We start from the raw sequence: 26,958 nt of genomic DNA, 5'->3' as shown, positions 1-26,958 counted from the left end.
CGGAGCTGCTGAACGGAGCGGGGGAAGCGCCAGCCTGGCTGTGCCTACGCCTGCCCCCCAGCCCAGGAGCGAGCGCCGGCGCTTTCACAGAGCCGCAGAATATTGTGCGTCCGAAAGGACCCGCAGGGATGGTCGCGGCCAGCTCTGGTGGTTTCAGACGGGGTTAAGCGGCTCCTCGAGGGCTCCCTTCCAGCACTTCGAAATTGGTGCTGCAGGGGAGCCCTGGCGCGGCCTCAACTTGCGTGGTTCCCTGCAGGGCTTGGCTGTGCCCGAGAATGCTGCGGGGACTGTGCCTGTCCCCAGGTGACTCCCACTTTGCAGCTCTGTCCGAAGCTGGCGGCTCTCCCTCGCTGCTCGTGTCCTTTCCGGAGGGCATTGTCCATCTCGGGGTGCGGAGCCATCCGGGAGCGTCCCGCTTCCAGCATCCGCCAGCCCGGGGGGAACAGAGCGGCAGCCGCAGCAGGGCAGCGCCGGCGGTGACGGCCCGAGGGAGCTCACACCCTCTCCCATTGTCCCGGTGGTGCTTTGAGTGTGGTGATGATTTACTCCAGTAGGAAATATGCACAAAAATTACAACAACGTGTGGTTGTCACTTACCAGGTACTATATCTTGTTGATTGCCCACTTACTTGCTCAGATCTGAGGTCCTCACATGCAATGACAACTTGGAGCTGACAATGTGACTCAGTATTTGGAAAGAATAAGGAGTTGCTTTATATATCTTTTTTTCCCCTCTTGCTAATTACTGGCGTCACATAAAACCAGAAAGTCAGCATGCTCAGAAGAAAAAAAAAAATAGTCGTATTTACATAATGTTGTTGGTTCGGGGTTTTTTAACACTGGGCAACTCCTTGCAACAGGATACTGGTAGGTAATAACAGTGTAGATGCATTTTGGAAGTGATCAGCCAAATTAAAGGTAAAAACATCCAGCCAGAGCTGTTAATTACCCTACACCTAAGTAGGGAACTCCCTGTGCTCCCTGAAAAGTCACGAGGCCTGGCCCTTTTTGTTGATCAATTTGCCAGCCTAAGGCAGCACATGCAGCACATTTATGCTGTGCTTGGATATGGGACACTCGCGCTGGTCCTGTGTCCCTGTTGGTTGACACAGGAAGTGTGCAGTAATGTCTCAACACCCCCTGGGAAGCAGCCAGAATGAGGAGCATTCCCTGGCTTCTGTTGTTTATCTCACAACAGAATTTCTCCATGTGAATTTCTCACAATCCTTTCCCTGTGGTGACCACACTTGTGCTGAGGCAGGGACAGGGACAGCACTTTCCTGGCCTGCAGCCACTGATGGTGGCAAGGGGCCTGTGGCCAGCTTTGTGCCCAGCTCCTCTTGGCCTGGCCTGCAGGGACCAAGCCCAGTGGGCTGTAAAGTGGCCTCATGCTGGTGGTGCTTCCTTCACTCCTGTGGAGCAGCACTGGGGGAGCAGCTGCTGCTGTTCTCTGCTCAGCCCATTTGTGTGGGAAGTCCCCACTGTGCTCATGGCTGGTGGTTCCATGTCTCAAACATCTCAGCCCTGCTCAGGCCAGCTGTGTCTGTACCTGAGTTGCTCACCATCGTGACCTGCTGTACCAAGAGCCCTTCTCTGCCTGTGCTGTCTGTTCCTGCCCTGGGCACAGGAACCATCCCTGGGCTGTGCAACAGGAGGCTCCATTTGCTCCTGCATGGCACAATGACTGGCTTTGCATTGCTCTCCATCCTGCAGTCCACTGTGAACCCTCATCCCCCATGCTGTTTTCTCCCAATGACACACACACCCACTGCTTGGTTAGATCAGTGTATTTCTCTGTGCCGTCGTTAAGTGCTCGTCTGGCCAGAACCTTTGTCAGTAGGGCAGGGGGAACTGAGATCCTAAGGGATGGCTTTCTGGGGATGGTGGGGCTGTGGGATGCTGAGCATTTTAGGGAGGGTGGGAAGTGAAGCAGGGAGTGTTAGCAGCAAAGCCTGAAGAGTTAATTTTGGGAGCTTACAATACCCCTTTCCTTCTCCTCTGGCTGCCAGGAGAGCACGTGGAGGGAGAGGAGGGGAAAACCATCTCTCCCCTCTGGCAGGGCAGCAGTCCAGGACGGGGTTAACTGAGCACCAGCAGCTTTCCTTCTGGGCTGGCAAGTCCGTACAGAGGAGGCTGGGAGCAGGGCAAAGCTGGCTGCTAGCTTCTCACCACCTGCTCTTTGGGACTGTCCTCCTGCAGGTCCTCCTCATCCGACTGCACCACGGGGGTCTCAGCCCCCTCCTCGCTGGTGTCCAGGCTGTTCAGATCCGTGGAGGCAGAGGACGTGGAGGAAATGCGAGACTTGCTCTCAGCTGCATTGGGCACTTGCAGGGTGATCTCCTCTGAGCACTGGCTGGCATCTGCCCCTGGAGAAAAGAGCAGTATGAGAATGAAAAAGGCTTTTTGCTGCCTAAGCTTCATGGATGGCCCCTCCAAGACTCACTCCTCAGTGGGCTGTGCATTCCTGACTGCTCCTCATGTGGCTACTCCAGCCATTCCCCATCTCACACCCCTGGCTTGGCTCACGGCCGTTGCTGCACATTCCTTCCCAGTTTTGGCAGTGAAGCCTCTTCCATCTTGCCTGAAACACGGCTCAGAGCCATGCTGCGTGAGGCTGTTGGCTGCAGCAGGCAGGGAGACTTTTGGTTTGACCTCACTACAGTGTGAGAGTCGGGAGGAATGTGCTGGCACCCCATGCTTTCCCTGCAGACCCTCCCTGAAGGAGGTTCTGCAGCCTTCCTGCTCAGCACAATGAGCTCTGCAGCATGATGGGGTCCTGGGCACTGGCTGCTCCAGAGAAGCATTGGGACAAGGGAATTTGACTCACGGACTCTGAAAGTGCCTGGGCTCTTCTGTCTTCTGCAGCATAATGTATTTACAGGGGTCTGTATGTCTGAGCTGTGGAGGTGGATACTGATGTGGAACAGCCCAGTATGAGGTCCCTCCGACTTCAGAGAGCCAGCACCAATGTCTGCCTTTGGGTAGGTGTGGATCTGCCCACAGGGTGGCTGGGGCTGAGCAATGAGTCAGTGTGGGCACTGGGGGCAGGAAGGGCTTCCAGCCTGGCCCACAAGGGCTTGGGACTGCACATACCTGGCAGAGATCCAGCAATGCTGCTCTCCTCTGTCCCACAGCCCAGAAACACATCCACAGTGTCCTGGTCTGACAGGTCCAGCACGTCCATCTGTTCCAGCATGTCCACGTTCACCTCCATGGAGGAAATGCTGCCTAAGGGGGCTGCAGAGAGAGAGGCCAGCAAAAAGGTGAGTGATAGTGCCAGGCAAAAGGCACCATCAGTTCTGTGCAGACAGGACCCTGAGGTGGCAGACCAGCCTTGACACAAGGAACTGAATTCCTCTTGCTGGTAAGAGGTCCTAGGAAAATCATGATTCCTTAAAACATCCCTCTGGAAGCCCCTGCTGTGTCACTGCAGTCCTTGTCCCTGCTCCAAAATGCAGCCTGCCCAAAGCCAGACTCTACAAGGTGCCAGCCTGGATACCCATGTGCCTTCAGTTAAAGTGTGTGAGTAATCCACAGCACACCCACACACAGCCAGTGTGGTCCCATCATGATTCAGGATGTGCATGTCTATTTGAACTGGGAATGTCCCAGCAATCTCTAACCCCTGTGTCATTGTCCCCTGATACACCCCCAGCCCTGTGCTGGTGCCCACAGCACGTACGTCTCCGGTGCTCTATCTGCAGGTGAGACATTGGGAAGAAGAAATCCACATCATGCTGGAAAACCTCCTCAAAGAACTTCTGCCTGTCCCGTAGCTTCAGCTGCTGCTGCTGCTGCACTTGCTCTGCATCCAGGTTCCGCTGGGCCTGCTCCATGTCAGCTGGGGAGAAAAAGGAGGGGAGTCGGACCAGGCAGGGCTGTCTGAGCCCTTCTGCCTGTCCCAGCTCACACTGCATGGTTGTGCTGGATGGTTGGTGGTTCCTTCTGCTCTGCTTTACCAGCACACATTGATTTAGTCACCATGGATAGATGTTACACACCAGAACAGCAGCGTCACCAGCACTTGCTGTGCTGGAGCCTCAGATCCCTCCCCTGGAGTGCAGGGCAGCCAGGAATGGGGAGCTCATATGCTGTGCTCACAACTGCTGAAGGAATTATCAAGGGGCAAAGGGAGCTGGTCTGAGATCAACCGAGGTTTGCACACGTTCAAGTTTCAGTTTCCCTGCTACCTAACAGAGGGCTGTCTGTGAATGCTAACGAGCAGGGGAGCTCCCAGGGTCAACAGCTGGCCTTAGTGCTCCAGGCTTTCTGGGCTGAAGGATGTATAAGGAGTAAAAGGAAGCGGTAACCCTGTCACCCCTGCCCGTGCACAGCCCTGCCTGTGCACACCCCCACCACCACCGTTGCTGTAAATGCAGCCGCGCCCACGCTCGCAGGCTCCCGCTCACATCCCTGCTCGCAGCCAGCTTGGCTTCTGCCTGCACAAACATTTTCATTCCTGTAATTCCTCGCGTAGTTCACCGTCGGTGCCTGTCCCCAGCTCATGGGAGGGAGTGATGAGAGCCCATGGGCTGTTGTTGAAGGAGCTTGTTGCTGCATCTATGGTCTTGGTAACTTCCTTTTGGGCTGGATACCCAGAATAGCAAGGACCCAAGTGGCACAGAGAGGCTGTGGCTGGTGGCCCCAGCTGTTCCCAGGCTGGTGTTTGACCTCAGCCATTCCACATTTCCTCTCTGCTGCACTTGGCCCAACCAGCACAAGGAAAATGTGATTATTGGAGCAGGCAATGTAATAACCAAGGAAACCAAACAAACATCCTGTGCTGTGCCTGAGCACAGCCCAAACCCTCTGCTCCTTCAGGCTGGGGTGGAGAGAATAGAGGGAGCAGCATCCCCACCCTGTCTGGCAGGAACAGGGGCAGGGGCAAGGGCAGCAGGGGAGGTGGCTGCCAGCAGCACGGAGCAGCACAGGAGCCATATAGGAGAAAAGTCATGAGATGTCATGGAGATCAATATCACACCTTCCTGAGAGCTCTTCCAGATGCTTCTCTGCATCCCGTTTCTAGGGCATCCTTCAGTGAAACCCCATCATCTGCAGGTGCCTGCCCCAAGGGCTGGGCTGTGCTGGCAGCACCACGTGGGGATGCACCGTGACTCAGGGCGACTCACCACGAACTCTCTGGAAGAGGCTCTGGTCCTCCTCTGGCTGCTCAGCGTCTTCCTGCAATGCCTGGGGCAGCCGTCCAGGCTGCCTGCAGGGGTCTTTCCCCTGGTATGTCTGACCAAAGCCCTGGTGCCTGCTCTGGTGCGAGGCTCAGTGCAGGGCCCAGGATGGTGATGCCAGTGAACCTTTCCTCCCGGGAAAGCAAACACCAGGTGGGTGCAGCCCGGTGCCGCTGGGGTACAGCAAAAACCCCCGGCCTCCCTGTGCTATCTGCAGATAGCAACAACACAATGGAGCCAGGGACAAGGAGGGGGTGATCAAGGCACTGATTATGGAGCTGTGTCCCTTTAGCAGCTGGCTGTCCCAGGCAGAGCTGTGCTCCCCAGCCCAGCTGTGCTGAATCCATGGCAGACTGCCGCAGTTCACCACACCGAGGAGAGCCCATCGGCCTCCAGCTGTAGGGAGGCTGGGCTCAGGGCAGAGGCTGTGCTGGCTCTGGGATTCAGGGTGACAAATCAGCCCTTCGTGGGACGTCTTGCCAAAGGGACCTCAGTGAGGAGGTAAGGACCAGTATCCAAATCCTTCTGCAATGCAAATACAAAATAAAGCAGAATGCTCTCGGGTGCTGTCCTGAGTGCCATGAATGTGGCTGCTCTGGGCTGTTAATGCTCTCCCCGGCGCGTGACCGATACTCGGAGTAAGTGTGCTTGGGGAGAGTGATGACGGCTGCTGGTGGCAGCATTCCTGTGGGCGCCACGGTTTCTCTTGAGGGAGAAATTAGCAGGACCTGTTTATGAACTTGTTTTCGAGCTCTGGTCGGGGAGTTGGGCACGAGCACTGAGATCCCATTATGTAAGGAACGCCGGCAGCGGGAGACAGCAGCTGGGGCTGTGCTTGGCCCTGCCTGACCCGTGACCGCGGTGAGAGTCGGGGATGGAGCCTTCCCCCCTCGCAGGGCTCTTCCGAGCCCAGGGGGAGCGAACAGCCCTGCCAGTGTGGCTGCCCCTCGGCAACCCTCGCCGGGGGAATAAAGGAGCGCGGCGTTCCCTGCCGCGGCCCTTCCCCATGTGACGGCCGGTCACACTCCGTGGCTGTCAGTCGAGGGGATTGTCTCATCCTGCTGGCATGTTCCCACCGCGGGACACGTTCGCACACACAATGCGGCCCCTGTGCACCGTGGGGGATCTGTCGGTACCTGCTGGTGGCCTGGCTTTTATTACTATTGTCATGGTTATTACTCCAGCCCGCTCAGCCGAGGGGCTGGAGGCTGATCAGCATTCAGAGCCAGGCTCTGCCCCGCTGGCTGAACCTCCCAGCGCGGCTGCGGCGGCTCCGAGCGCCCCGCTGCCTTCAGATCCTTCCGGCTCTCACGGCTCGTCCGCCAGCGCAGCTTGGAGAGGAACTGGGACCAAACACCGGTGCAGAGTTTGGGCGGGCAGGACAGGGCAGGATCCCCCCGCAGGAAGGGCAGGCAGGGATTTCCTTCTCACCTGCTGCCGGGCAGATGGGCACAGGGTGGGCTGGGGGTGAGGACGGTGGCCCCAGGGTCCTCTGCCCTGCCGGGACACACCGAGGAGCCAACACCCCTCGCGTTGTGTGGGCTCGTGGCCACGCTGTGGTGGGGAAAGGCGTGGGAGGTTGGCTGAGAGGCAGAGCTCTGTCAGCTCTCCCATCCACACCTTCGCCAAAGCAGGCTTGGGAGACGAGCAACCCATGGGATGCATTTTGGATGGGGCAGGGGCCAGACAGGGCTGGAGGGTGCTGGGAGTACCAGCTCGGGGTGTACTCGGACCCAGCTGCCTTTCCACTGGGAGGAAATGTGCTTTTAGTCCCTCACGGCCAACGGGATCCCGGCACACCCCCCTCTGTGCCGGTAAATAGGAGGGGTGTGTTTGGGTTGGGAGAAGGATTGTTAGTGAAGGCACAAGGCCAAGAGAAGATGGGAATGGCCTTGTCTTGAGGCCACAGCTCTGCAATATCTTGCAGAGTTTTCGAGGGATTTAAAGAAGGTCCTGAAAAGTGGGAGGTTGCTCCAAGCATGGGTCAGTTCTCTGATGAAAGGAAAGGCTGGAATAAGCTGGCTTTTGCCCTTCTCCCTGAGCCTTCCTGGAGCCCAAACCCCTAACTCTGCTTCTGCAGAGAAGTCCAGTATGTCCCACTGTCCCCAGCCTGCCAGAATGCACCTCCCCCCCACCCAGAAGGTTTGCGAGGAGATGGGTGTGGGGTGATGCAGCTCCTCAGCATCATCTGGGAGACTGTGCAGAGATGGCAAAGCCTTTCCCTGTCACCCTGCCCCAGCACAAACCCTGCGGAACAAGGATAACTCCCAAGGGCTTTCAGCTCCTTCAGCCTTGGGAGAAGCTGGTGAGGGAGCTGGAAATGTCCCAGAGAATCACACAGGGTCAGGCCATGCAGAGATGGGATGCTCAGGCTCCGGCTGCCTGAGTGTTAATGCCCTGCACGGTTCTCCATCGGCACGTCTGACCTCGTGTTGCAGCACAGCAAAAAATAGCCGTAGTCCTGATGAGAGGAAATGCACCAGGCGAGCGCGAGGGAGGCAGTGGTTTTGGCAAGGGAAAAAGCGGGGGTGGGGGGGGAATGGAGAGAGAGGACATGGCACCTCGTAACCCCTGTGTGTGCCGTGGTTTCATCGCCTGCACTCCTCCGAGCGATCTCCAAATCCCTTGCGTCTCAGCACTAAAAATATCCTTCCCTGCCGCCCGGAGCTCTTCCCCGGCAGAGGCTGTGTCATAAGACCCTGCTATTTGCGGGGCCCTGCTTCCTTTCACGCGAGGAGAAGCATGAGAACGGGGCAGCGCGGTGCCCGAGGCAGGCAGACACGACCCGGGCACGGTGCCTGGCACGCTGCTCCTCTACAAGCCCCGGTGCCCCGAGTGCCGCTCGCCCCGCTGCTCGCCACTGAGTTTGCTCTGCTCAGCATCCTCAGCCCTGCGGGTACGGGGGGGATCCGCTCCTTCCCGGAGCCACGGGGCTCTCAGGGCTTGCCGATGCCACTCCAAAACAAGCCCGTGACCCAACAGGTTCCCGAGCTCTGCCACTTCCTAAGCAGGTGTCCCTCAAATCCCCCCGCTCCCTGAGCATCCCGTCCCGGGCACGGAGCTCTCCGGGCAGCCCCTGCCCTAAAGCAGCCGGGCAGCGGGGCCGGCAGCAGGTTGGTGCAGCGAGGGGCCGGCCGGGACTGGAGGCTCCAGGGACGGCAGGTGAGGCACAGCCGCTTTGCCAGGGCATCAGGTGGGCGCTGCGGGGAGCACGGAGGGGATGTGGCACCCGCGCCCTGCCCGCCCGCCCGGTGCGGTGCCCCGCTCCCATCCCGCCGAGCCCACCCCGCGGCCGGCACTTACCGGGCAGCCGCCGGCTGCGGCTCTGCGCCCCGGGCCCCGACATGCGGCTGCTGCGATCGGACCGGAGCGGGCCGGGCCGGGCCGGGCGGGGGGACGGGGATCAGTGCGGGTCCCCCCCGCCGCCACCGCTCTCCCAAGCCGCGCTGCGGGGCGGCGCTCGGCGCGGCACGGGGCGGAACCGGCGCGCCCATCACCGCCGCACCGCGGCCGCGCCTCCCGCCGCTGCCCCGCCGGGGTCCCGCACCGCCGCTGCCGGGGTCTCGGGGTCACAGGGAGAAGCAGAAGGTCCCCGTGAAGGGTCCCTGGACTCCTTGGAGAGCAGGGTTCCCGTGCGCGGTACCCGCTCCTCTGCGGTTCCGGGACCCACGGAGTGCCCCCATGCAGGGTCCCTGGCCCCGAGGAAGGCTCCCCGCAGAGGGTCCCTCCCCACCGGAGCCACCCCAGGCAGAGATCAGAGCCCGCAGTGGTGGGCTGCGGGTGCCCTGCCCCGGCAGGAGCTGTGCCCCCCGTGGCAGGAGGTGGGCAGGGGGAATCGGGGGAGGGAGGGGCTCTGCCTGGGCGAGGAGATCAGTTACCATTCACGCTTGCTTTTTCTTTGCTATCTTCTCAAAACGCCCAGCTCACGCATTCCCGCGGGAGAGAGGACAGCATGATATATATCATATCATTGATGGGCCCTCCCCGTCTCACTCCTGGCCTTATGAGACCCTTATCCCCAGCAGACCCCACTCTGGGGTGCTTTCTCCCACGTCCAGCCCTCCACATCAGGGCTGTTCCTTGGCAGAGCCAAGGACTTGGCCGCCGCCTCCTTCCTGTGTCTCAGCAGGGTGAGTCAGTGCCTCGCCGTGCCCAGCGCCAGCTCTGCCCGAAGCCTGGTCACTGCCAAGCCGGAATGGGGGACATCCACTGTGCCCTTTGCTGTAGCTGGCAGGGAGTTTCCAGTGTCTGTGGTGTGTCCCGCCCGTCCCGTCCTCAGGGTGTTCCTCTCACTGTCTGCATAACAAAAGATAACTTTTGGGTATTGTTTGTGTCCCAGCTCTATTTTGGCTACTGTTGCTTTGCTGTCCCCCCTATGTCTCCTGGGACCTCCTGCTGCCGAAAACCGGCTTTGTACTGGGTACCCGGAGCCTGCACCCTTCAGCTTTCACGGTGGTTTTGAATTTTGTCCACGTAAATGTTTATCCCTATCCATAAGCACTCCCAGTCCTTCCTGCCTGATGTTTGCAGCGTGGGATGCCAGCACTGCAGTTTGGGGGCACCAGGCTGGTGTAGCACGGCTGGGGGCTGAGCAGCTGCATGACCGAATCTCTGCTGGGTACCTGCCGGCTCTGGCTTGTTCAGAGCTCCGTGTGGCCACCGGGCAGCATCAGCCCGGCACCGTCCCTGCTGCCCCCTGCCCTGCCGGTGGAGGGGCGAGGAGGCAGGGCCGGGGATTAGCTCAGGTCTCCGCTATGTGACACGTCTGTGTCTTTTGGCACCAGCCGCTGCTGCGAGGCGTGGAGGCTGTTTGTGCGCACACGAGTTTCCGGAGCACCCCGAGGTCCCCAGAGCTCGCTGCATCCCGAATCCCCGCTGCGGGGACGGCACATGTGGGTGCTGCCCGTGCAGGGTGACACGTTCCCAGGCCCCTCGCTGTCGTGGCCCCTTCATCCTGCCTTGCCGGGAGGGCGTTGGAAAAGCACTGATATCATCGGCACCGAGCCTGACTCATCCTGGCTCTTCAGCACAAGCCGTGCCGCTCAGCGGGGCACACATTTTATTCCAATTAAACCATTGCAGGCAAGCCAGCTCTACATAATGATTTTTTTTTTACTCGTAGCAAAGCGTGCCTGCCCCGGGCCAAAAGGTGAGAGGGGACAGAAGTGACGCTGGAGTCAGTGAAGAGTCTCCACTTCTGGTACGGAGCCCTAAGAATAAGTCTTGCCAGAAACCTACAGGGTCTGTCTCGGCTGCCGCAGCATCCCTGCCTCCTTTGTGCCTCCAGTGCAGGCTCGCAGCCCTGTCTTGTGTCAACAGCCCTCGCCCTTACCGCAAATGCCCAGGTCACGAGCCCAGGGTGGAATGTCACCTCTTCTCTCCACGACACGGAGTCCAGCTCCTGCCAAAAGACCGCAGGGGGGGCAGCATCAAAGTGCCCCTGTCACTGTGAGAAAATGTAAGGTGACTTGCTCCTCCTGCCCTTCCTGCTCAGGTTTTTCCCGTTTATTAGAGGTTTGGGAGGTGAGTCAGGGAGCTGCGGGGTGAGGATGGAGCTGGGGAGGAATCGGCAGCTAAGGGAAAGGCAAACCAGTTCCAGGCACAGGTGAATCACTTGGTGAAAATACATCGTATTCTCTGGGAGACATGCGTGGATGGGGCTGGGAGTTAGCTGCAGCTTGACTCCATCAGAAAATTGTGGAGTCAAGAGAGAAAACAAGGCAAGGCAAGGGTGCTTTTCCAGTAAATGAGACGATATTTTGCAAAGGAGCAGCCTGCAGCCGGCAAAGCTCCAGCAACCCGTGGTCCTGTGGCTCCCTTAAAAGGGGCGATTTTAGCCTGGGACAGCGGGGAGACAGAAAAGCCATAAACACCCTCAAAGGAATGTGGCTGCCGAGAAATGAGAATCTCCGCAGGCGAGGCGAGGTGGGGGTAGCCTGGATGGGGTTTGCAGCACCACTCCATGCCTGGAGCCAGCCGATTCCTTGGCCATGCCCTGTCCCGAGGGAAGGACCCCTGTCCCAGTGCCAACAGTCCCTGTGTGGTGCTGGGGGAGGCTCCTGCCCAGCCCCGGGGGTGTCATGTCCCCATGCCAGACATCCCTGCTTGCCAGCTGCTGGCACGGGAGCAGGTAGAGCTGGGAGTTTGTGTGCGGGCAGCAGGACACCAACCTCGGCCAAAGGAGGAGCAGGCAGGGCTGGTAGAGGGTGCCTGTCCCAGAGGAATTTCCTCTTCATCATATCCCACTTCTTTACAGGCTGAGCTGTTCTGCACAGACTTTGCCCTTAGTGCCATGGATCAGCCCTGTGTCCTGGGGCATTGTGCGGGTTCTTGGGAAGAGCCCTTGGGGATGGCTTGTCCCTGCAGGTAGCTGTGGGAATGTGGTGACACCTCTGGGCCAGGGTCTCTCCTGCACGTCCCAGGCTGGTGGCAAATGGAACATGCATCAGTCACAGCCTGGCTGGAATGACCATACTGCTTGCTTTTCTTCCAGGACTGATGAAGATGCAGCACGTGGCACTCTTCTGTAAATAAATGTTGTAGTTCATTGTTTCTGTTGATTTTTTGTAAAGAAATAGTGTTTGGTTTTCTCACCCCAGCTCTTTTTGCATTCGATTTGGGTACATGCAGTGTTTGCAGAGTTGTGGTTTCCAATTGCTCTGGGTTCCTGTGGCTGGAGGTGCCTGGGTGTGGTGGTGCAGCTGCCCCAGGGATGAGGGTACCCACGCACAGAGGGGTCCCACTTATGAAGGTCCTGGTACTAGTCGTGTTCATGGGCTGGGGCAGAGCAGTGTCCCCAAGAGCAAAGCTGTCACCAGCAAAGAGGGGGGTCTGACATGACCAGCCTCCACAGCAATGCTGCCAAAGAGGGCAGGAAACTTTCTGTTCCCCTTCTTGCTGGAGCCAAAGGGATTCCTGGAGTGAGAGCTGGGATCAGGCCACAGACATGAAAAACCCCAATTGATGGCACAATGACCGTGCAGCCTTGGGAACTGCTGGAGCCAGGGTCTGGGCAGAAGGTTTTAGAGTTGTAGGTGCTGATGTTTAAAGCTTTGACCCTTCAAACACTCCGGGCTTTGCTTCCCGTCCTTCATTGTGTTCTCCTGTGCTGTTCAAGAGACTCAAGCCAAGTGAAAAGATCCTCGCCCTGCCTGCAATCCTGCTGCTGGCAGCGGGCACTGTCCCACGTCCCCGACTCGTGTCACGCCTGGAGTGGGCAGCAGAGGCTGCGGTGGGCAGGGGGTGGGAGCCTTTGGGGTGAGGATGCTGGTACGGGTGAGCGCTGGTGCCTGGAGGTGGATGCAGAGTGCGGGCAGCGGTGCCGGCAGTCCCGGTGCGATGCCATGCGGGGAGGTGCGGGGCTGCGGGATCCCAGCGCTGCGGGATGACGGGCTGGGGGTGCCCCTGGACGCTCGTTAGCCTCGGCCCAGCCCCCTCCCTAATTAGCTATGGCCGAAGCCGCTCATTAGCGGCGGCTGGGGACGGGTGCCCTCCCCACGGAGGCGGGGAGGGGAGCGCTGCCGGCCCCGGTGCTGCGGGCACCGGCAGCGGGAGCGGGGCTGCAGCCCGAGCCCGGCGGAGGGATGGGGCAGCGCCGGGGCCCGGCCGTGCTGCTCCTCGCCCTGGGTGAGGGGGTTTCGGGGCGGGGGGACCGGGGGGTGTCGGGGGTGTCCGGGGGAAGGGGGCGATGCGATCAGGTGTCCCCTCCTTCCTTCCCTCCCTCTCTCTCCCCCTTGGTCCGGGTCCCCCCGCCGGTCACTGTCCCCTGCGCTGGGCTGGGGGTGCCGGTGTCCAGACCGCAGACCCCGACAACGCCGGGCACAGCCGGGGGGCGGCGGGGGCTCCGGGCTGTTCTGCGTGGAAGGGGCGCTGGCCGAGCAGGGGCACCCCGGGCGGGGGTGGGCTCTGTCCGCACAGGGGCCGGTGCTCACCTCTCCCCCCGGTGCTGGCAGGGCACCTGGCCGGGCTGCTGGCAGCCGGACCCGCCTGCGCCGACGCTTACCGGGGCCTCTCGGACTGCGTCCTCAAGCTGGGGGACAGCATGGCCACGTACGAGGAGGAGGAGGGCATCGAGCTGCAGGGGCTGCACCGAGTCTGCAGGTGAGTACGGTGCGTGGCCAGCCTGGCTGCTGGCACTGCCGCTCTCTGAAGTCTCCTGTCCCCCGAGTCCCCTGCCTGCACACACACGTGTGCTCCAGACCTCGCCCCGGTTTCAGATAGACTCAGTGAGCTTCTTTTATCCATCCATCCATCCATCTCTGACCAGTCTCCCATTGGACTTTGTGTCCCTGGTCCCTGGCAGCAGCTCCAGCCCCCAGCACTGGTCCCATCAGACCCTGCATGCCTGCAGCCAGGAGGAGCGGGGCTGGAGGGACCTGACCCGCTCTGCACCCCAGCAAATCTCCCCTGGAGCTCAGGTTTCAGGCAGTGCTCTGTCCCAGTGCCACGTGCTGCCCTAAACAAGCTTTCTCCCTCCCTGACTAGACCCTTCATCCTCCAGGCTTGGATTTGTCCCAGCTCTGGTTTGCCCGAGTTTGTAGCGATGCCCTGAGAAGATGATATTTGGGAGGATGTTAATTTTAAGAAGAGCTGGGTAATGAGGGGTGATGTTGGGCAGATTTGGGGGAAGGTCCACTTAAAAAGCAGACGAGCAGAAGCTGCAAGGTGGATGTAAAATGTTTGCAGAGGCAAGTGGAGGCAGCTTTGTGTCTCCAGAGCGAGCTGTGGGGAGTGAACAGGAGTTAGAAGGAAATACAGACAGCAATGAAGGGAAAACCCATGAGCCTGGAGGCGGTGGAAACCTGGCAGAGCAAGGTGGAGGGCTGAGTGCCCTGGGGTCACGATTTCTGAGCTGCTGGAAAGCACCCTGCAGGCTGTGACCTGCTCTGTGTTCCCCCTTCTCCAGGAGATAGCTTGGATCAGGATGAACAGCCTCTTTGGGGCCTGCCTATGGGTGGGTTGAAATGGGAACTTCTCTGTTTGGACAGAATTGACACTTTTTGGTTTCTTTGTTTTTACAAAGGAGGCTTCTTGGTATTAGAAAAAATGCCCAACAGTCAGCCCAGCCCATGCCGCTGCTGGAGGAGCGATTCCTTTGCTGAAGCTCATGTGAAATGCGTGAGCTGAGTTTTTCTTACAGCTCGGAGGCACAGACCATCACCAAACAGGTCCTGGGATCTTCCCTGGTGTGAAGCTGATGATTTCCCAGCTTCCAGGAAGCATTTCTGAATTATTTTCCTTTGATGCTCAGCCTTATCCACTGCTGCTTGGCATTTCTGGTGCCATGGTCTCCTTCCCAGGGGGATGGGTGAGGGATGGACAGGGAGCCAGGAGTGCTGTGGTGGCTGGTGGTGTCTCAGCTCGGTGTGCAGCACTGCCCCAGAGCTGGGCAAGGTGCTTGCCAGCAGCCTGCCTGCCTGAGCAGATGGGGGCTGTGAAGGGTGAAAGCAGATCCAGGCTGGAGTTGCCATTCCCCTTCACCTTCCCCAGCTTGTCTTGCCTGAAGACATGGGTCAGGTTTAACTCTTACCTGTCAGAGCTGCCAGCTGCTGCAGACTGGGAGCAAGCACTGGAGGTTGCCAGGGTTGGCACCAGCTTTTCTCATTATCTGAGGACGTTTATTCTGCCACAGTGACTCAGTTTAATGAACTCCCTCACAGCTGGCGTTCTGACGTAAGCCCCCAGTCTAAGTAAGCAGAGTGCTCAAGTTTGCCTGCCTGCACAAAGTGTCATCTCCAGCACAGTGCACTCACACAGCACAGTGCTGTCCTTTTGGGGTGCACAGAGTCCCCTCTCAGCCAGCTGGGCTGCATCCCCTTCCTGATGGGTGGCCTGGTGTGCTGGCAGACACAGGGAAGGTGTCAGAGCAATTGCTCCTGTCCTCCAGACTCCTGTCTTCCAGCTTGCAGGGAGCTGGGCATGGTGCCCAGCCCATGTGGGACCAGACACCAGAGCAGCTCCTGCTTTATTTCTGCAGCACCACGGGTTAGCTTTGTCTGTTTTGTCTTTTCCCTCTGGTACTCCTCAAAAGCCTCCTTCCACTAAACAGCTTCTACTTGTGAAAGTAATACCCAGCAGATAAATGGAGATGATTCTAATGAGAACACAGTGAATAACTCCTCCTGCCCCTGCCTGTACCTCAGGAAAAGTTGTGACAGCTTGTGGGAGCTCTTGTCCTTCTCCGTGCTTTGTGCTTCCATTTGCCCTTGACTCTGCTTGGAGAAAGCTCTGAGAAAGTGATGAATGAGATGTACTGGGCCTTTGTTTGCAGCCTGTGTGAGATACTCAGGGAAACATTTGTTGATGGAAAATAATGGATTTTATTGACTTCAAGAGAAAAGGGGGGGGAAAAGGAATAAATAATTTCAGTGTTTTGAGTATGGAGTTTTAGCCAAGATGCTCTTGCAGATGATGGAGGGGATGAATAATCTAAGCAACTTGTGCAGAACACAAGGGGTGTTGCTGCTCAGAGGGCAGGCTCAGGGCAGCAAGGCTCTGCCTGGCACCCAGCGCTGTGGGAGTGCAAAGGGACTGACAGTGTGGTGTCTCCCTGGCTGCAGGTATTGGGATGAATTCCACACCTGTGCCCTGACGGTGCTCTGGGAGTGCCAGAAGGAAGCAGCAGCTGTCTGGGAGATGCTGAGAAGGGAGTCCCGAAAAACCAAATTTCAAGGCAGCTTGTTCGACCTCTGCAGCCCCAGCATGGCCCAAAGCTTTGCCTGGAGCCACGTTCCCAACATTTCCATCCTCAGCATCCCCCTCATCGTCACCTGGCTGAACTTATAGACTGAGCTGAGTATCCCAGCAAAAGTGATGGCAGTGTGTGCTGTGACATCCTTCAGATCAGTTTTCCAAACCTTTGAGGAATACACTGTGTGGAGCTCAGAAATTCCCAGCTCCATCCTGCACCTGTGAGACATGGAAGAGCTCGGCAGCATCTCCAGGGTATTGAAATTTCTCTGTAATTTGGAATAATTCCTGTCCCCTTCTGCCTCAAAGCACAGGCACAGATGTGGCTGTTGGGATATTTGGGAACTTGTAAATACAGGGCACAGGATTTGGGGAGAAATGACAAATTCTGGGAAAATGCTGGACACTTCTGCACTCTTCTACAGCAACTGGAAAGAAACCTGTTTACTGTGCTGACACTTTCCACCAGATCAACTCTCCATGGTTTTGATTTGGGCACTCAAAACAAGATGGGTACTTTTCCCATTGCTCCATGAGGTGAAGGGGATGGTGTCTGTCCTGTCACAGGCTGGAAGGAAACCTTACTGCCCTGTACTGACCTTTTTTCAAGGATATGGTAAAACCCCTGCTGAACAATAATCACAGTTGCATGACTTCTTGCACACATCTGAATTCCTGAGTAACTTCTGTGTTATGTGTAAATCCCTTTTCTAAGGACAGAGGTGAAAAATATCTGGGGGAGAGGGGGTATCAAGCTAGGAGGACAAAAGGGATTTATAGCAACTCTCTGCTTTAAAGCTTTTCCCAAGGTACCTGTAAGCAGCTGTGGGTAGAAGTGTGTAATTCCAGAGAATTAAAGTTTGTTGTAGAGCCAACAGCATGGCAGAAGTTATTTGTCTTGGCTCTTGCTCAACAGCACAGTCTCCTTTTGTCTCCTTTATGGCTCATAGTTTTGCAGCTTCAGTACAAGCATGGAAGTAATTGGAACAGAGAGGTGTGTGCTAGTGATTTCTGTGTGTGTTGGAGAAACACAACAATACTCTTGTTAGCCCAAGGCAGTCAGTGTTTTCAGGATGCTGATGGATCTCTGTGCCCTGCCTGGCTGCACAGGGCCATGGGATGTGTACTCACAGCGTGAGCAGGGAAACCAGGGCCCTGCCAACTCCAAAGATCCCACTAGATGCATTCCAGGCAGTGGGCAAGCTTCTAGAGCAAAGGATCTTTTTCCCAACAGTGGTGTTGGGTCATGCTGCTTTCCTCTGGCATTCACGTGTTCTTCCTCTTACATTCTCTATCAGCACTCTGCCTCTGCAGCAGCAGCAGGAGATAATGAAGAAATTGGAGCAAATTCCAAGAAATAAGCCAGGGTAGAGCAGCTGGTGTTCAGACAGCCCTTCAGTGCACAAGTTGTTACTTATGTATTCAGTACTCAGCATCTGGGGCACAAAGCCTTAGGGTGAGCAGTGGAGAAAGGGTAAATCAGAGCATGGTAAAATCTGGAGTGAACCACTCAGGTGCTTCATTTTCTTCTTACTCCAAACCAACAGCACTGTTTGCTGTTTGATCCTGTTCCCCCCTCCCCTGTTACCTCTTGTGGCTGGGGAAAGCTGAAAGGGGAGAATCACAGCAACCAAGACTGGACTATTTTGGCTCCAAATCCTGTACCTGTTCTTTATTTAGAACAGCTGTTTAATACCTTTAGGAAAATAAGTAAGCACAGCCCCATAAAATCCCACAACCCTTGCCTTTTCTTTAATTTGGCAATTCTTCTCTTAAAATTGTTGATGTTGAAACAGCTTTGGGGAAAGGGAAGGTAAAATTATCAGATCTACAAGAAATCTTTTTGCAAAACCATGGATGCAAATGGTTGACTGCCACTGTCTCTGAGAAGAGCGGGTCTTGGGACATATCTTCCCTGGAAGCAAATCCCTCAACTATTGCACACAAAAAAGCCCCAAAGATTCATTAAGAAACAAAGACCATCTGCCACTGTTCTGGTATGGGGAGCAGATTTTTTTTAAAGCCAAAGGTGCTTCTAAATCTGACTGAAAGCATGTGAGAGAAAACTAGGTCTCACAGTATGGGAGTGATGAGTTTCCTCAATCAGTATTTCATTTTTAGCAGAACTTCCTCTATGACTAGGACAATTACAGTACAAGTCCTTTAAAAAAAAAGTGATACACAGATTCATTTCTCCTAGGCAGTCAGCAGCCTTTCAGAAAGATTTCTGATCCTACAGCACACTTCATGCTGATGCAGTGCAGCTCCTGGGATGTCCTGCAGCCTCAGTGTTAAAGCCCCATTTGTCAAGGAATCTTCTCATGGCTTTTCTGCAAGTTTCTCCAGATACAAAGCCGTCCCCAGATTTCACCCCCCCAGGGAAGCTGTCAAAGTGGTTGCAGCATATCTTGTGTATTCAAAAAGAAATGTGTTAAGTATTACTTAGTGCAAAGTCTTCACCTTTGTTGTTACAAGGGAACAAAGCTGGCAGCTCTGTTAATACAGACCCACAGCAACTCTGGGAGCAGCTGGAAGAACGTGGCTTTGTCTCCCTGCTCTCAAATTCACTGTAATTAATCTTTAGCTCCCACTTGCCTCAAGAACAGCCCCAAACACAGGAGCTCACACCACACTTTGGTGTGGTATTAAGCCTTGAAGTAAACCTGTAAACATTCCCTGTCCCTGCAGGACTGGGATGTTCTTTCTCAAGAATAGCATCAAGAAGCAGCAGAGGACAAAATGACCCTGAAGGAGTCTTAAAACATGACTAATAGCTTGTCACCCCGAGGCAGCACTGCCCTCTGCTCCACGCCCCAATCCCAACCACAGGCACACTCCCTGCTCCTTTCTGAGGGAGATACTGGCACCTACTGGAGACCAGTTTATATCCAGGCTGAGGTGACTGGGAGAAAGGCAAGTATCCTTGGATGTGACAAACGAGCAGATTTTGAGGAGGGATGGATTGTCTTGCTGCAGGGGCAGCCCCAGGAAGTGACCTCGGGGTGGCCCTCCAGGCTGCCCAGACAAACACTTGTGTAAACTCTTCCCTCTGAAAGGCTGCTGCTGTTTGAAACTCTGCTCACACAGGCTTTGGTCAGGAAGGGATCCTAGTGAAATCCTCCAACATAAATGTGCTAGTTACATTTGTTTAGACAGAAGCCCTCCTCTGGAGACCTGCTGAGTACGTACAGGATGACATCCTGCCCACACAGTGTCTGAGTGTGAGAGAAGGGACTGAAATACAGCTCAGCTCCCCAGTAATAAAAATCAAAAGAGCAGCTTCAGAGAGTTTATCAGTCTCACATCATCCCACCACTTTCCAACAAACTCAATTAACAAACAACTTATGCAAATTAAAACTTACAAATATTAACATACAAAGGGAAGTTACTGCAGCAAGATGCTGCACAGGAGAAAAATCTTTCTCTAGACCTGGCCTTGCCCTTGTTTGGGATTTTACAACATGGCAGGATTTGGGCTGCTTGCTTGGGCTGCTGGATCTGGAGGAACCACTCAGCTCTGGACCCTCAGCAATAAGGGGATGTCCCCGCCTGGTGAAGGTTATTTGAAGGGCCTCTAAATATTTGAGAAATAGCAGCAGTCTCTTACTTAACATCATCTCTGCCAGGCCAGATCTGTTGCTGGACTGCTGAAGCCTGATGGGAAAGCCCATCCCAGGGGGAACAGCATCATGGCTCCAGGACACTTTTTTAGGTTTCCCCAAGGCAGCTCCAGGCTCAGGCTGGACATGTGGAAATCCTGGACTGCTGACACTCCCTCTGAAGTGGGATTATACCAGCTGACTCCCCAAAACAGCACTCAACGATGCCTTCCTTTCAGAGCAGAGGTATGAAATGTTTATTGTAGGAAATTTTATGTGCCCCAGACAGTGGGCACCTCACAGCCAAGTGTTCTCTGGCTGCAAACTTCTGTTGCCATGATACAGACACTTGTGGTATTTCTTGAAGTGCTCAGCTTCCCAGGAGAGCCGTAACACTCACAGCAACATTATATTTTTATTATTACAAAAAAATTCTTCAGCAAACTGCTGTCTGTCACCTCTGTGTATCAAACATGGAAACAGCAAACAAACCCATCTAACGTTACAGGTTATTTAGTGTCTCAGCTGGTGATTCAGGTAAGTACAACTATTTTCTTTCTCTCCATCCATTCACTTCCTTGACTCTTCTCTCAAACAAAGCCCAAACAAGTCCCAGATTGGAAGCAGCAGCTCCCAGCCCCACTGCTCACCGTGCCAGCTCCAGCAAGAAGAGCTGATCATTGTCACCCTTTCAGGGCACTCCCAATATCGTTAAATTCCAAATGCTCCTCATGCACCAAGTTTTGCTACCTGGCTTTTAACAGTCTCATGAGTGAAGAGGGCACGCTCTCCATACAGTCATATTAATACTTTGTGTTAACAAAATAAACATCTGCTCCTCCCCCGTTGTCAGCCGATGCCAGAGGAGATGCTCACACTCATGCAGTCACCGAGGTCCAAAAAAAAAAAAAATCATAAAGTCTAAACAGACCTGCTGTGCTTCTTCAGGGATGATTCTGAGGCATTGGATGCATTGTGCTGGGAACAATGACAAAACGCAGCATGTTGTTGCCAGAGGCAGTCTATACGTTGGATTTGGGGGCGGAGTTGAGCGGGATCTCCCGCAGCTCTATTCTCATGCACAGGTACTCCCCGATGGCCGCCATCAGCGCCGTGCACACGATGTGCACCAGCCACCACGTCAGCGTCGAGGGGAAGCGCGAGTTGTAGATCCAGCAGCCCAGCAGGTGGAAGAAGTGAACGGTGATGGTGAAATCCAGGCACTGCTTCCCTCGCCGGATGAAGTACAGCAAGCCCAGAGCACTGAAAAGTAAAGCCAAGAGGTTAATGAACTCCACCAGGCCTATGGAAAAGGTGGTGCAGCAAGAGCTATCAGCAGTTGTCAGTGCTGATTATGTAGTAGTTTTAAAACGTCTTCAAATATTTTAAGATTAGGTTGTTTCTGACCTCTGCCCTTCAAAACCTTACTTTTGCTTTTGAATTACATGACGGCAGGAAAACGAGATTTTAAGGTAGAGAACAGGCATGAATTTATAGACTATCTCTTCTAGTAATCTCTGTGCAGTCACAAAATACATTAGCGTTTATAGACCAGTGTTTGATGAGATCTGTTCATCTTTCAGTACAATCTCCCACAATAGCAAATCTCATTCCCAGCTGGGAAACTGAGGCAGTGAAGTGAAACGACTTTTCCAGGTTCTAGAAAGCCAAGAGTCAGCAGTTCCCCACTGCCCTCAGCAGACATGCTTAAGAAGACACAGGGATTTTGGGAGATGTTTGGAGAGAGGCAGTACATTACACTGAATTCTTTTACAGCTTAATGGTACAAAAAGACAAGATGCAGGTGCTCCAGCTAGCTGCACACTTACCAGGTGAGTGCATTGAGGATGAAAGCCATCATGGAGAGCCTCCCCGGCGGGGTTGAGAAGCCTAAAATCTACATGGGACTATTAGTAGGAACCCGCGGCACAACTCGCAGCCCGAATCTCCCGTGGCACAGCCCTGCATGGATCGGGATCTACAGCAGGAGCTGGACATGTCTGTCTGGGGGCACCTACGGGAAAGGGAAAGCTCCGGTTCTGCGTTGAGGGAACCACCTAAACTGGGGGTTATTCTAGGAGTAGGGAGTTGTCTTTACCCCGGGAGGCCCTAGACAGGGTGTCTCTATCAAGGGGTGCCACCTACAGAGCGAGGTGCTCTCTGTACCACCCGTACAGGTGTCTCTACATGGGGGCTGCCACCCTCCGCGCACCGCAGTGCTGTCCCTCCCCGGGGTACCGCCTGTTCAGAGGGAGGATTTTACCTCCATACCGGGGCATCTACACAACACAACAGCTCTGAGCACTGGGGGGCTGCTGCACGGGGCAGGGGAGCTCTGCGGCCTCCCCGGGGTGCTCCCTGGGCGGGGGCTGTCCCTGACACCGGGGTGCCCACACGGAGCGGGGTCTGTCCCTAACACCGGGGTGCCCACACGGAGCGGGGTCTGTCCCTAACACCGGGGTGCCCACACGGAGCGGGGTCTGTCACCCCGGAGAGCCCCAGCAAACCCCCCCGCCGCAGGGGCCTGTGCCCACCGCGTCTTCCCGGGGCGCGCCCTCACCTCGTCGCTGAAGACCTGCTGGAGGGAGGGCCCGGTGCTGCCCAGGGTGCCGAGGAGGGCGAGCCAGAGCCCGAGCGAGCTGTAGTATCCCGCCTGCAGCAGCACCATCTGCGACACGATCAGCGCGGGGTCCCACACGTAGCTGCGGAACTGCGCCGCCATCGCCCGCCCGCCGCCCGCGACGGAAGCGCCGCCGCGCAACAGCGCCCCCTGGCGTGGGGGAGGACCCGGTGCCACCCCGAGCCCCGCCCGCTGCCCCGACCCCGCTGGATCCCGATCCCACTGGATCCCGATCCCGACCCCGCTGGATCCCGATCCCGACCTCGATCGCGATCCCTCTGGATCCCGATATTGACCCCGCTAGACCCCGACTCCGCTGGATTCCGATCCCGACCCCGCTGGGTCCCGACCTCGCTGGACCTCGACCCCGCTGGATCCCGACCCCGATCCCGATCCCTCTGGATCCCGATCCCGATCCCTCTGGATCCCGATATTGACCCCGCTAGACCCCGACTCCGCTGGATTCCGATCCCGACCCCGCTGGGTCCCGACCTCGCTGGACCTCGACCCCGCTGGATCCCGACCCCGATCCCGATCCCTCTGGATCCCGATCCCGATCCCTCTGGATCCCGATATTGACCCCGCTAGACCCCGACCCCGCTGAATTCCGATCCCGACCCCGCTGAATCCCGACCCTGCCTGCTGGATCCCCACTCCGCTGGATCCCGACCCCGTTGGATCCTGATCCTGACCTCACTGGATCCCGATTCCGACCCCGACCCGCTCGATCCTGACCCCGACCTCGATCCCGGTCCCGCTGGATCCCGATACTGACCCCGCTGGATCCTGACCCCGCTGGATTCCGATCCCGACCCCCGCCCTCTGCCCCCGCTCCCAGCTGTGACCTCCGCCCCGCCGGCCGTCTGTGCCCAGTGTCCTGTGCCAGCTCCAGCTCGGTCACATCTGCCTGCCAAGGGCGTCCCCAGCCCTGTCCCCTGCCCTGTCCCCTGCCCTGGGTCGGAGCCTTCAGGAACTTGGCTGAAAGTTGCTAAAAGGACACAGAGTCCCCCGTGCTCCCCCGCACCCCTTCTGTGACCAGCTCCTGGCTCGGTTTGGTGGCCTCAGTGAGCCGCGGTATTTGCTTGGCTTCAGGTGAAGCTTTGTGAAGAGTGAAATTCCCAGGGCTGTGTGGGACAGAGGATTTTGGAGATAAGGCTTCCCCAGCCCCTGTCCCTGCCCATCTGCACTGATGTCAGTGTGTTGAGTAACTTGGCTGAGCAGCCCTTGCTAAAAAAACAAATACCAACCATATAAGAAATTATTGTCCCCGGGTATTTCCTTTCATTTCCAGGCTCGTTCCCGTAGGCGCTGAGGCTCTTGGCAGCTGCTGCCCAGCTGTGCTCATTTTAGCTTTAGGCCATCGGGTACCAGGATGTTGTTCTGAGTCCTGGTATGCCCTGGCAGCACCTTTCCGTTACAGGGCTGGGTTGGTTTTTCTGGGAGGTTTCTGATACATGCTGATTTCTTCTACTTAGCCTCACGAAATGGCCAGGTGCCAGACATCGTCGTGCCCCTCCTGTTATCAGCTCCTGGCTGCTGGGGCTCGTTGTGAGCTGTCCTGCTTGCTTAGCTTCGGGTATAAGAATTGTCACTGATTTAATAGCAAAATCCCCAAGGCTGTGTGAGACAACGGAGCATTTTGGAGATAAGATCTTTTCTGGAAAAAGGAGAGGAGGCACCCCCTGGGCTGTTTCGGTGGAGTGGGGAGTTGCCACAAGAGCCATTTTCACCTGGAAAAGAGAAGAGAAGGAATAAAAAGGGGAGTCCAGGTTCTGTGGGAGGTGGTAGGCTCACATCAGTCGTGGGTGTGGAATATGCTGGCTATGGGAACTCAGATTATGATCTCTGACAGGCTCTCATGACGTTTTTTCCATGCCTCTTATGGGAAGTTCCCTATACAGCTTTGCTGTATGTTTTCCTTTCCTCATTCTGTGAATTTCTGTGCTGAGCCAGGTTTGACACAATTTGTTCCCTGTTCCAGGACCATCTCCTAGGAAAGATTGTGCAAGGCAGAGGCACATGTGGGCCACTATTGCTGAGTTCTCACTTAGGCCTTTGGAGAATTTATTTTTGCAGAAGCTCCAGCCTTAGCCAGTGCAGAAATGAACAGGGGAAAATCCCAGCCTTGTCGGGGCTGTCTGCTGCCAACACATTGCTGAGCATAAATTGTGACACTCAACACTTCCTCTGTTAATTCTTGGTAGAAATTGGTTTCCTTTCCTGAGATCTGCTGTGTTTGGCTCTCAGAGCCATCACTTAGATATTAATTCTCACTTACCTCTTTCTTTTATAGTTCCTCATAGGACTACTTTCCTTTGCCAGCAAAAATTTTGTCTGTTTAGACAAAGCTGACTGAAACTCCAAGCTAGTGTAGGGTAGGACTGTTAGTATTATTGCTGGGTGTCTTTCCACAGCCAAATATTGGGTTTATCAAAATAGCCAAGGCAGCAGCCAAGCCTGAGGTGTGATTTGAGGCTCCCTCCATATGGACACATATGAACACATTGTCCTGTGGCACAAAGACATTTGTTCTGTGACTCAACAGCAGCCCAGTTTGTGAACTTGTTTCCTGCCTGACTTTGTGACAACATCTTTCATGGTCATGTTTGTTTGTTCCTGCTCCTGAGTTGGCTCTCTCTCCTCTCCAGGCTACTCCAGCATAGGGGACTGTCCTTCTCCTGGAAAAGTGGGTGTTCTCCCTATGGGGTGCCTTGTCCCACACCCTGCTCTGTGGAATAAGGTTTAAAGTGGACCTGGAAAGCAAACAGTATTGGGGAATTAAACAGTTTTCTTAATTTCTCTTTTCTTCCTCTTTAGTTGAAACAAAAAGTTGGAGACAGCTGTGAAGGAAATGTGTTGCAGAGGAAAAGGATGTTGAAACACGGACTATGATTTCTAGGATGCCACAGTGGGTGTTGCTCGCCTGACTTCTGGTTAGAACATTCTTTTTAGCCAATGACTGTTCTGTGTGTGCCACCTGCGTGTTGTGAGGAGCAGCAGGTGGAAGGAGAAGTGGCAATATGCCCAGGACACAGCAGATGACTTGAGGGTGTACCCAGATCACATGAAACTATTGTGGTCACTTCTTTATCAGGACTGTAGAAAAAGAATACCCTATTTAGCCATCAATTCTTTACATTAAAAATAGTTGTCTAGCAGGGTATTGTTTTCCTCCCCAGGAATTGTGCCCTAAAACAGGAAGCTGTTTATTTAGGTGAGCTGTATTTTACCAGCTGGTGTACAAAGGGTGGTGTTGTCTGAATAATCTTTGCTGGAGTTCATTTCCCTCTTGACAGGAAGGTAGGAGTTGTGCTAAGGTCACCTTTGCTAAAGAGACAGCAAGGCTAAGAATACACATTTTCTGAGTAATTCAACATTAGGTGGCTCAAACCATGGGATGCAAGTTTTCAGTCACTCCTCTTCCTCCACACACGTGGTGTGCAGGTGTGCTTTTCCAAAGAATTCAGTGTACTGAATGGACTTTGGAAGTCAAGAATTTTAAAAACTCTACTTAAGGTTTCTTTTTGCTTGAGAATCCTGCTCCAAGCTGTTTTTAAAAATTTGCTTGTAGGAACTGTGCTGAGTATGGCTGGAGAATCTCTTTCCCTGATTAGTGCAACAGAATGTATGATTGAGTTGTCTAAAGGACCTTTTAAAGATTATTTTGACATTTCTTGATGTGCCATGTAAAAGTGCAATTCCCCTCACCCTCCAAATGTGTTGCATTTGTACACTCCGTTCCACTTCCAGCATGTTTGTGTTGTGTTGGTGACTGACAGCTGTTTATTTTGATTTTCAACATGAGTGTTAGGTAGTCTTTCACTGTTGAGCACTAGGTCAGGAACAATGGTGGCCAACCTGTGTTATTTCTCTGCCAACTGCATTTTTTATATGGAGAATGCAGCTGACACACCTTGAATGTGAGAATTCATTTCCCAGAACGAATGTGTTTCTCAACATGCGTTTTATTTTGCTTCTGCTTCCCTCCCTTGTGGTGAAGTTTCAGGAAAGGACTTTCACTGGTGCATTTTTGCTTTCTGGGCCCATTTGTCCTGTTGGTCTCTCTGAGTGCCATAAACCCACGGATTTTCTGCATTATTCCAGAGAGGAGATTGTCAGCATTTTGAAAGGGAACACTTGAAGGGCAAAATGAAGGCAGCTGTTCTATGGCCATGAGTTTACAGAACCATATTATGAATTTTATGACTGCATTTTCTCTCATTCTCTTGAGATACAGTCACAGAACATTTCCCTGTGTTTGAGGAAGGGAGGTGGATGTACACAATGCACTTAAAAAAATATCATCAGTAAAGTTACAGGGATTTGTTCTCAAGGTCGAAAAACACATTAGGGTTCAGTTTATTTTTTTCTTCTGTTTCCAGAAGCCCAAGATCAGTTTGCCTGAAGGACTGTGCATGCAGGTGTGGCATGGACAATGTGTGTGGTCCCTCCACACAGACTGATTCCTGTCCATCCCATCACAGCAGAACTTTCCTGGGAGGAGAAGCACTGTACTGTGCCATGCAAGGGGATTATTTGGTGGAAGGGGTATATGTTGAGGGGTATGTTAACCAGGAGCTCAGCATATTGTGCTTGTTTGGAGAGGAAGTGAACAGGTGAGTGAGCAATATTTGTAGCCACAACACAGAAAGCTGGTTTTGAAAGCATCTTTGTGGTGGCTGCTTTAGCTGCAGGGATGTGCAGTGAGGTCATGGCCACATGCACACAAATACAGGTGACATTTAGAGGGTTTGGGGGCATGGAGTGCTTCTGGCCACCTTGTGCTGCTGAGGCTGTCTCCTGTCTGGCAGATGTCAGGGTATGGACCACTCTTTGCACATTTGACCCAATCTGTGTGCTCTTGT

At 54.9% G+C, this 26,958-nt stretch overlaps 3 protein-coding genes across 8 annotated transcripts; 1 reads left to right on the top strand and 2 right to left on the bottom strand.

Annotated features, from left to right (window-relative positions):
* Positions 1 to 1,772: 1,772 nt before the first annotated feature.
* On the bottom strand, positions 1,773 to 9,253 carry DBNDD2 (dysbindin domain containing 2). 3 transcript variants are annotated; one of them, XM_033074837.2, is made up of 4 exons: positions 9,062 to 9,253; positions 3,683 to 3,841; positions 3,094 to 3,237; positions 1,773 to 2,366 (listed from the first exon to the last, which is right to left on the bottom strand). In XM_033074837.2, the coding sequence occupies exons 2-4, from the start codon at positions 3,834 to 3,836 to the stop codon at positions 2,158 to 2,160; spliced, it is 507 nt and encodes a 168-aa protein (XP_032930728.1). In that variant the 5' UTR covers positions 3,837 to 3,841; positions 9,062 to 9,253; the 3' UTR covers positions 1,773 to 2,157. The 3 variants fall into 3 exon arrangements, with proteins under 3 accessions (XP_032930728.1, XP_032930727.1, XP_042635734.1); XM_033074836.1 differs by lacking the exon at positions 9,062 to 9,253 and adding an exon at positions 8,487 to 8,726; XM_042779800.1 differs by lacking the exon at positions 9,062 to 9,253 and adding an exon at positions 5,130 to 5,206.
* On the top strand, positions 5,261 to 16,787 carry LOC117004223 (neuritin-like). Of its 3 annotated transcripts, none has more exons than XM_042779799.1 (5): positions 5,261 to 5,684; positions 10,306 to 10,383; positions 10,503 to 12,458; positions 13,136 to 13,283; positions 15,743 to 16,787. In XM_042779799.1, exons 3-5 carry the CDS (start codon positions 12,224 to 12,226, stop codon positions 15,966 to 15,968), a joined length of 609 nt encoding a protein of 202 aa, XP_042635733.1. In that variant the 5' UTR covers positions 5,261 to 5,684; positions 10,306 to 10,383; positions 10,503 to 12,223; the 3' UTR covers positions 15,969 to 16,787. The 3 variants fall into 3 exon arrangements, with proteins under 3 accessions (XP_042635733.1, XP_032930725.1, XP_032930726.1); XM_033074834.2 differs by having other exon boundaries at positions 10,306 to 10,641; positions 11,440 to 12,458; XM_033074835.1 differs by lacking the exons at positions 5,261 to 5,684; positions 10,306 to 10,383; positions 10,503 to 12,458 and adding an exon at positions 12,735 to 12,809.
* Positions 16,788 to 19,706: 2,919 nt separating this feature from the next.
* On the bottom strand, positions 19,707 to 22,222 carry SYS1 (SYS1 golgi trafficking protein). 2 transcript variants are annotated; one of them, XM_033074840.1, is made up of 3 exons: positions 22,034 to 22,222; positions 21,303 to 21,370; positions 19,707 to 20,736 (listed from the first exon to the last, which is right to left on the bottom strand). In XM_033074840.1, the coding sequence occupies exons 1-3, from the start codon at positions 22,193 to 22,195 to the stop codon at positions 20,496 to 20,498; spliced, it is 471 nt and encodes a 156-aa protein (XP_032930731.1). In that variant the 5' UTR covers positions 22,196 to 22,222; the 3' UTR covers positions 19,707 to 20,495. The 2 variants fall into 2 exon arrangements, with proteins under 2 accessions (XP_032930731.1, XP_032930730.1); XM_033074839.1 differs by lacking the exon at positions 21,303 to 21,370 and having other exon boundaries at positions 22,034 to 22,220.
* Between the last annotated feature and the right edge of the window lie 4,736 nt (positions 22,223 to 26,958).

Source organism: Catharus ustulatus, chromosome 17, assembly GCF_009819885.2.
Source record: "Catharus ustulatus isolate bCatUst1 chromosome 17, bCatUst1.pri.v2, whole genome shotgun sequence".
Taxonomy (NCBI): Eukaryota; Metazoa; Chordata; class Aves; order Passeriformes; family Turdidae; genus Catharus; species Catharus ustulatus.
Note: the sequence above shows the minus strand (reverse complement) of the source record. Positions and strands in the feature narration are given on the sequence as shown.

What these genes read in the sequence shown, in the direction of transcription:
- DBNDD2 (XM_033074836.1), bottom strand. Translation starts at nt 8,529, where the DNA reads ATGTCGGGGCCCGGGGCGCAGAGCCGCAGCCGGCGGCTGCCCG. An exon ending in GCAGATAGAGCACCGGAGAC is followed by an intron (nt 3,238 to 3,682) that starts GTACGTGCTGTG and finishes CTCTCTCTGCAG; the next exon opens with CCCCCTTAGGCAGCATTTCC. An exon ending in CATTGCTGGATCTCTGCCAG is followed by an intron (nt 2,367 to 3,093) that starts GTATGTGCAGTC and finishes TCTTTTCTCCAG; the next exon opens with GGGCAGATGCCAGCCAGTGC.
- LOC117004223 (XM_042779799.1), top strand. Translation starts at nt 12,224, where the DNA reads ATGTTTAAAGCTTTGACCCTTCAAACACTCCGGGCTTTGCTTCCCGTC. An exon ending in GGGTGAGGATGCTGGTACGG is followed by an intron (nt 12,459 to 13,135) that starts GTGAGCGCTGGT and finishes CGGTGCTGGCAG; the next exon opens with GGCACCTGGCCGGGCTGCTG. An exon ending in GGGCTGCACCGAGTCTGCAG is followed by an intron (nt 13,284 to 15,742) that starts GTGAGTACGGTG and finishes CCCTGGCTGCAG; the next exon opens with GTATTGGGATGAATTCCACA.
- SYS1 (XM_033074839.1), bottom strand. Translation starts at nt 22,195, where the DNA reads ATGGCGGCGCAGTTCCGCAGCTACGTGTGGGACCCCGCGCTGATCGTG. An exon ending in AGCAGGTCTTCAGCGACGAG is followed by an intron (nt 20,737 to 22,033) that starts GTGAGGGCGCGC and finishes TTTACTTTTCAG; the next exon opens with TGCTCTGGGCTTGCTGTACT.